We start from the raw sequence: 8,723 nt of genomic DNA on the forward strand, positions 1-8,723 counted from the left end.
TGGAGAGAGAGACAGATAGAGAGAGAGAGTTTGACTTTTAACATCAAATTGAATGTAGAAAATCATTTTCACCCGATGTAAAATGCATAATCTGTAGTTTCAAAATGATATTATTGATTCCTAGCAAAACAAATGCAAACATATCTAGGCTTTAATTTTCTTCTCTAAGACACAATGATTTTAAACCAACTTAAGCCACATTAAATAAGTTTTTTCATTAAACAATTACAGGGCAAAAAATAATAAATAGAATTACCCATTTGCTATTTCTAGGCAGTGAATTCAAACAGTTGAACATTGAACCATGCTATTTAACTTCTTGGCATAAGCAAAAAAGAAATAAAAAACACTTGGACAAGTTGATATGTACTGGAAATCAATGGCACAGCTAAATGTATTCTTGTGCTTCCTAGTGTTGTTATCTTTCACAAGTTTTTGTCAGGTAAAGTATCATTAATTAGCTAGTTGTGTTATGCGAAAGAGCACATTTCTGATGAATTTCGTCGAAAATATGCGTATTTTTTAGTAGTGATGTAAAATTAATGTTTGTAATGCAGGGAGCTAAGTGGTGGTGTGTGGCAGATGAATGGGCTACTGATGTAACGTTATCAGCCTTTTTGGACAGAGCATGTAACAGAGGCTATTGTATTGACATAAAACCTGGAAAACCTTGTTTCTTGCCTCCTACCATTCGTAGCCATGCTTCCTATGTTCTAAACCTTATGTATACCAGAACTTCTAAATGTCCTCCTCATTTGGGCATTCGTGTACAAAACGATCCCTGTAAGTTTTCTCTTAACTTCATATTGTGTTGCTATCTTTCATCAGCGAGATTCAGAACTTAAATTTAATATTTTTATGATTTTGTATGTTATTTGTCTAATTTGATAATTTTGCAGCTTATGGAAGATGCAAGTATCGATAAATGGAGTTGCTTACCAAGAGAATTCTTTCAATTAGAGGATGCAAAGTGCTTTGTACTAATAGAGTAATTTAAATCATGAAGCGTAGTTGAATATAAATGATTGATTCCTAGCTCGTCTATCAATCATCTTAGCAAAATGTGTAACATATGCTCCTCTTTTTTAGTTTCTCTATGGAATATATTTGAGATAAATTGATCCGAATTTCCTACATAGTACTAATGTTTGATGTGAAGGAATTTGGTTTATGATTACCTATTTTCGCAAAGTTACAAATCGGAGGGAAAAAAGGGAAAAATAGTAAAGGTAAAAATAACATTTTCTTCATTACTTGGCTTCGTCACCGAGAATAAGAAGGTGAAATTAGTGGATGATTCTCGTTATTGTGTCATCAAATCACTTAATTATGATAAATCAATATGATTGATGTAAATATTCAGGGGTAAATGTTACATGTCATTTACGTTTTATTTAGAACAAAATCGTCTTAAAAAACAAAGGAAAGGAGGGATGAAATCGCAAAGTATATTTTGAATATAGAGTGCTATCTCTGCTAATCTTAATATATTTAAGTTACAAACATTGATATGTGTAAGGAATTATCTATACGATGTAATTTTATTTGGTTAAAATAAATTATCATTTTTTCAGTTTACCTGTTAATACTTAAATAGATACGTGCAATTGCTCTATTTAGTAATATAATTTTGTAAATATCCTTTCAAGCAATTTACAACAACAACAACAACAACAACAACAACAACAATCCAGTAAAATTCCACTAATGGGGTCTGGGGAGGGTAGTGTGTACGCAGACCTTACTCCTACCCCAAAGGAGTAGAGAAGCTGTTTCCGAAAGACCCCCGGCTCAAAAAAAAGGACAAAAAGGCAAAAAAGAGACAATATTAGTATCACAACAACAATCATAGGATAAATAGAAACACCATGAAATCCAGAAGAAGGATGCAAAGCAAAGGGAGACAATATTAGTAAATATTAGTATCACCATAACAATCATAAGAACAATAGGAACACCATAAAATCTAGAAGAAATATGCAAAGAAAAAGCGATAGCTAGTAAATAGGACATGCAGTGAAAAGTGAAATAGTAAGCCACAATATTGCCACTAACTATCTCGGACAAAAATCCTACATGGCTAGTCCCATAATAGTACGAAATAGACACGACTCAACTACCTCCTAACCTACAACCCTAATACTCGACCTCCACATCTTCCTATCTAGTGTCATGTCCTCGGAAATTTGGAGTCTCGCCATATCTTGCCTGATCACCTCTCCCCAATATTTCTTAGGCCACCCTCTACCTCTTCTCGTGCCCTCCACAACCAGCTACTCACACCTCCGTACCGGAGCATCTAGGCTTCTCCTCTGAACATGTCCGAACCATCTAAGCCTCGCTTCCCGCATTTTATCATCAATGGGAGCCACATGCACCTTTTCCCGAATATCATCATCCCTGATCTTATCTATCCTAGTGTGCCCACACATCCACCGCAACATTCTCATTTATGCTACTTTTATTTTCTGGATATGTGAGTTCTTAACGGGCCAACACTCAGCCCCATACATCATGGCCGGTCTAACCACCGCTTTATAAAATTTACCTTTGAGTATCGGTGGCACTCTCTTGTCACACAGGACTCCAGATGCTAACCTCTACTTCATCTATCCTACCCCAATACGGTGTGTGACATCCTCGTCGATCTCCCCTCCCCCCTGGATAACCGAACCAAGGTACTTGAAGCTGCCTCTTCTCGGGATGACCTGCGAATCAAGCCTCACATCCACGCCCACTTCCCCTGGCTCAGCGCTGAACTTACACTCCAGGTATTCCGTCTTCGTCCTGCTTAGCTTGAAACCCTTAGACTCAAGAGCCTGTCTCCAAACCTCCAGCCTGTCTCCAGAACTATATCATCGGTGAATAGCATGCACCATGGCACATCCCCTTGAATATGGTATGTTAACGAGTCCATCACCAGGGCGAATAAGAACGGACTGAGCGCAGAACCTTGGTGTAACCCCATTACAACCGGAAAATGCTCAGAGTCGTCTCCTACTGTCCTAACCCGAGTCTTAGCCCCATCATACATGTCCTTAATCGTCATAATGTAAGGAACCGACACACCTTTTGCCTCCAGGCATCTCCAGAGAATTTCTCTAGGAACCTTGTCATACGTTTTCTCTAGGTCAATAAACACCATGTGCAGATCCTTCTTCCTCTCTCTGTATAGTTCCACCAACCTTCTAATAAGGTGTATAGCTTCTGTAGTTGAACGACCCGGCATGAACCCGAACTGGTTGTCGGATACAGACACTGTCATCCTCACCCTCGCTTCAACCACCCTCTCCCATACTTTCATGGTATGACTCAGTAATTTGATACCCCTATAATTGTTACAACTCTGGATATCACCTTTATTCTTATACAATGGAACCACCGTACTCCACCTCCACTCATCCGGCATCCTCTTCCCCTTAAAAATAATATTAAACAACCTAGTCAACCACTCCAAACCTGCTCCCCCCACATATTTCCAAAATTTCACCGGAATCTCGTTTGGCCCGGTCTCTCTTCCCCTACACATCTTACGCATAGCTCCCACGACCTCCTCAACCTCGATACGCCTGCAGTACCCAAAGTCACGTTGACTCTCGGAATGCTCCAATTCGCCTAGAACAATACCCCGATCCCCTTCTTCATTCAAAAGTCTATGAAAGTAAGTCTGTCATCTCCTCTTAATATGGGCATCTTCCATCAATACTCTACCATCTTCGTCCTTGATGCATCTCACTTGGTCCAAATCGCAATCCTTCCTCTCTCTCAACTTGGCCAGCCGGAATAACTTCTTCTCCCCACCTTTTCCCCCAATTCCTCGTACATACGACCATAAGCCGCAGTCTTAGCCTCTGTGACTGCCAACTTAGCCTCCTTCCTAGTTGCCTTATACCTCTCCATGCACACTCGCCTCTCCTCCTCACCTATGCTCCCAACTAACTTCATGTACGCCGCCTTCTTTGCTTCTACTTTACCTTGGACTACTTTATTCCACCACCAGTCTCCTTCGTGCCCACCAGAGACGCCCATCGAGACCCCTAGCACCTCTCTCGCAGCCTCCCTAATACAGTCTGATGTCGCTGACCACATAGTGCTCGCGTAACCATTGCTCCTCCAAGCTCCCATAGCCGAAAATCGCCCCTCCAACGCTTGGGCTTTATCCTTAGTTAAGGCTCCCCACCTGATTCTCGATCTTCCTCGAATAGACCTTTTCCTCCTCTTTAACATAATACTAACGTCCACCACCAAGAGCATATGCTTCGTCGCGAGTATCTCACCCGGAATCACCTTGCAATCCTTGCACAACCCTCTGTCACACCTCCTGAGGAGGAGATAGTCAATCTGGGTCTTCGCCACTGCATTTTGGAAAGTAACCAAATGCCCCTCCCTCTTCCGAAAGCTAGAGTTCGCAATCACCAACCCAAAAGCCTTAGCGAAGTCCAACAACGATGTACCTCCTCCGTTTCTCTCCCCAAAATCGAAGCCTCCATGCACCTCGCCATAACCACCTGCGGTCGACCCAATATGCCCATTAAAATCCCCTCCTATGAATAGCTTCTCAGCAGGCGGAACCTGGCGCACAATCTCATCTAACCCTTCCCAGAAGCGTCGTTTAACCTCCTCATCTAGGCCCACATGCGGCGCATAGGCGCTAATGATATTTAGGGTGCACTCTCCAACCACCAACTTAATAGTCATCAATCTATCATTCACTCGTCTAACCTCAACCACAGACTCTCTAAGTTCCTTATCCACCAAGATGCCCACTCTATTCTTACCTTTCTGGACTCCTGAGTACCAAAGTTTATACCCATCCATGTCCCTCGCCCTCGACCCTACCCACCTTGTCTCCTGGACACACGCTATATTGACCCTCCACTTCTGGAGGATCTTCACCAACTCTATAGATTTACCCGTCAATGTACCTACGTTACATGACCCAATTCTCAACCTACAGACACTCTTGTTCCTTTTACCTCCCTTGCCTCCCGCCCCACCCCCTAAACCCTGCCCTACCTCCCGTCCCACCCCCCGTTCCCCCGAGGACATGACCTCACTCGACCATCCCAGACCACAGCCACTATACCTATAGCAGAGAAAGGGGAATCACTATCACACAAGGCAACAGACTAAACCAGAAGAATACAAGTTGCAAAAACAGGCATACTAATACGGTAAATAAAGTAGTACGAGGTAAGATGCCAGCAATTTACCTCATACCACAAAGGGAAACTGGAAAACGGGAGGTACCAACTCCCGCGAGCGGAAAAAAATAACAATAAAAATACTGATACCACGAGTACCAGATATAGAATGAAAGAACCTGGAGCAAGTTTTCCTGAAGTGTATCGGATCTGCTCAAGAGCACTAGTAAGTCCTGCTGTATCCCGCCGGAAAGTTGTTTGAAAGTTGCCGGAATTTACGAAACTTGCCAGAAATCTGAACACACCGGGAAATAGTCCGTCCTTACCGGGCAGGAGCTGCACCTGAAACTTGTTAAGATCGAACAAAGCAAAAGCGGCGCCACCTCGAATAAATCTGAAGTTTGATTATTTGACAGTTTGAAAATACTAAGCGACGGAACCACGAACAAGCTCTCCACCAGAAGCCTTTGCCGGAAACCTCACCGAACTCGGCTTTCAAGCAATTTACAAAAGTATAAAATCACTTCAATTTTTTTTAATGAATTAGTGTGAATTACTAATACACATTCACCTTTAACACGAAAAAGTACTAATATGTTATGAAAATAATTATATTGTGGATGTCCATTTATTACTCTGTTATAGATAATCTTCCTGAAAAAGATTATTCATTTAGTACTCTGTTGAAGTTTATCTACAAGCAGCTGATGCAGGCAGGTTGCAAGCAGCTCAATGAAATGATTTGCAGCAGCTTCTTATTAAACAGGCAGGTTGCAAGTAGCTCATGCAGACAGCTTACAAGCAGCTAAAGAAAAGCCTTGCAGCTGCTTCCTGAAAAGCCTCGCAGCTGCTTCCTTTCTTCTATAAATAGAGGAGTTTTCAGTTCATTATGTACATAAGTTTAAAGTTTGAATAATATATCAGTTTCTCTCTATACTTGTCTTTACTTTACTATCTTTATTTTATAACACGTTATCAGCACGAGACTCTGCCATCTCGAGAAAATACTTTGAAAGTATCAGAGGTACGAACTTTCTTTTTCTAAATAATATCAAATCTTTCTAAACTTGAGTTGGTAGCCTTGGATATATCGGGCAAAAGCTACATGTCTTGGGTGCTTGATGCCGAAATTCATCTTGATGCGATGGGTCTGGCAGACACCATCAAAGATAAAAATCAGGCATCAAACCAAGACCGTGCCAAAGCAATGATATTCTTACGCCATCACCTTGATAAGGGCCTGAAAATGGAATATCTTACTGTTAAAGATCCATTCATACTGTGGAATAATTTGAAAGATAGATATGACCACCTGAAGATGGTCGTTCTTCCACAGGCATGTTATGATTGGACTCACCTAAGGCTACAAGATTTTAAATCTATCAGTGAGTATAATTCTGCTATGTTCGGAATTATTTCCCAATTGAAGCTATGTGGTGATACGATTACTGATCATGATATGTTGGAGAAAACTTTCACCACTTTTCATGCCTCGAATATGCTCCTACAGCAGCAATATCGAGAGATGGGATTCAAAAAGTATTCTGAACTTATCTCACATCTTCTTGTAACCGAGCAACATAATGGGCTATTAATGAAAAACCATGAAAGCCGACCTACTGGTTCTTGTCCATTCCCTGAAGTGAATGAGACAAACTTCCACCAAGTTAAGCGTGGAAGAGGACGTGGCCCCAGTCGTGGTCATAGCCGTGGTCGGGGAGAAAACTCTAATTGTGGTAATAACAATGCACCAAAGAACCCTCCTCACCACCAGCAGTGGAAAAGGAAGGAACAAAAGCATGAAGCGGTGCAAGCAGCAAAGCCAGAAAATGCATGCTATAGATGTGGAGGAAAAGGGCACTGGTCACGTACATGTCGTACGCCAAAGCACCTGGTTGAGCTGTATCAAGACTCCCTGAAGAAGACAGAGAAAAATGCTGAAGCAAATTTTATTTCTAAAGATAATTTAGACTTCATGCATTTGGATGTAGCTGATTATTTTGCACTCCCGGAAGGAGAAACAAGTCATGTGATCGGTAGTGAATCTGTAGAAATGTAAATATTTTATTTTTTGTTGTTTGTAGTAGATAGTATGGCTATGTAATTGTTGTACATAAATAAAAGTTATGCTTTGAAAATAATTTTTACTATCATATTTATTTTGTTTATGTCATTTTGAAGAATATGGATAATCCTCAAATTGTGTTTGGATCAAAGACCAATCATGAAGATATTTGTGTAATTGATAGTGGAACAACTCATGCCATATTCAAAGATCGAAAATACTTTTCTTATTTGCATAAGGAAAAAGCAAATGTTTCAACAATTTCTGGTAATATAATTTGATTGAAGGCTCCGGAAGAGCTACTGTATTTCTGTCTAGGGGAACAAAATTTATTATCGACAATGCATTGTTCTCCTCCAAGTCCCGAAGAAACTTGTTGAGTTTTATAGATATCCGCCGAAATGGGTATCATGTTGAGACAATAGATGAAATGAACGTGGAATATCTTTGTATTACAAAGAATATTTCTGGCCAGAAATGCATTGTAGAAAAGTTACCAACTTTATCTTCTGGCTTATACTATTCAAAGATTAGTACAGTTGAAGCACACTCAATCGTAAACCAGAAGTTTACTGATTCAAATACTTTTGTGCTTTGGTATGGCCGTTTGGGCCATCCTGGATCAATAATGATGAGATGAATTACTGAAAATTCAAGTGGGCATCCATTAAAGAACCTGAAGATTCTTACAAATGATGAATTTTCTTGTGATGCTTGTTATCAAGGCAAAATGATCACTAGACCATCACCAATGAAGGTTGGCATTGAGTCCCCTACCTTTTTAGAACGTATACATGGGGATATATGTGGACCTATTCACCCACCAAGTGGGCTGTTTAGATATTTTATGGTCCTAATAGATGCATCTTCAAGATGGTCTCATGTGTGCCTACTATCATCTCGCAACCTGGCATTTGCAAAGCTATTAGCCCAAATAATTCGATTAAGGGCACAATTCCCAGATTATCCTATAAAGGCTATTCGCCTTGATAATGTTGGTGAATTCTCATCTCAAGCTTTTGATAATTACTGTCTATCAATTAGGATAAAAGTTGAACATCCTGTAGCTTATGTTCATACTCAAAATGGCCTTGCAGAGTCATTTATTAAACGCCTGCAATTAATAGCAAGACCGCTACTTATGAAAATACAATTGCCTGCTACTGTTTGGGGCCATGCTATCTTGTATGCAGCATCACTTATCCGTCTCAGACCGACACATTATAATAAATATTCTCCGTCATAATTGGTTTTTGGTCATGAACCAAATATTGCCCATCTACGAGTTTTTGGATGTGCTGTATATGTGCCAGTAGCACCACCACAGCGCAGTAAGATGGTCCCCCAAAGAAGGTTAGGAATATATATTGGGTTTGAATCACCTTCTATTATTCGCTATCTTGAACCATTGACGGGAGATTTATTTACTGCTCGATTTGCAGATTGTCGATTTGATGAAACAAATTTCCCACAATTAGGGGGAGAGAAAAAGAAAATCAAAAGAGAAATTGTGT

At 40.5% G+C, this 8,723-nt stretch overlaps 1 protein-coding gene across 1 annotated transcript; it reads left to right on the forward strand.

Annotated features, from left to right (window-relative positions):
• The first annotated feature begins 379 nt into the window (after positions 1-379).
• On the forward strand, positions 380-925 carry LOC104100486 (glucan endo-1,3-beta-glucosidase 12-like). The gene is made up of 3 exons (XM_009607725.2): positions 380-442; positions 558-783; positions 900-925. The coding sequence occupies exons 1-3, from the start codon at positions 380-382 to the stop codon at positions 923-925; spliced, it is 315 nt and encodes a 104-aa protein (XP_009606020.2).
• The last annotated feature ends 7,798 nt before the right edge of the window (positions 926-8,723 follow it).

Source organism: Nicotiana tomentosiformis, chromosome 8 (assembly GCF_000390325.3).
Source record: "Nicotiana tomentosiformis chromosome 8, ASM39032v3, whole genome shotgun sequence".
Lineage (NCBI taxonomy): Eukaryota > Viridiplantae > Streptophyta > Magnoliopsida > Solanales > Solanaceae > Nicotiana > Nicotiana tomentosiformis.

Excerpts from the sequence above, each read along its gene's own strand:
- LOC104100486 (XM_009607725.2), top strand. The coding sequence starts at position 380 with ATGGCACAGCTAAATGTATTCTTGTGCTTCCTAGTGTTGTTATCTTTC. Across the intron at positions 443-557 it reads CTTTCACAAGTTTTTGTCAG|GGAGCTAAGTGGTGGTGTGT; the intron begins GTAAAGTATCAT and ends TTTGTAATGCAG. Across the intron at positions 784-899 it reads TCGTGTACAAAACGATCCCT|CTTATGGAAGATGCAAGTAT; the intron begins GTAAGTTTTCTC and ends ATAATTTTGCAG.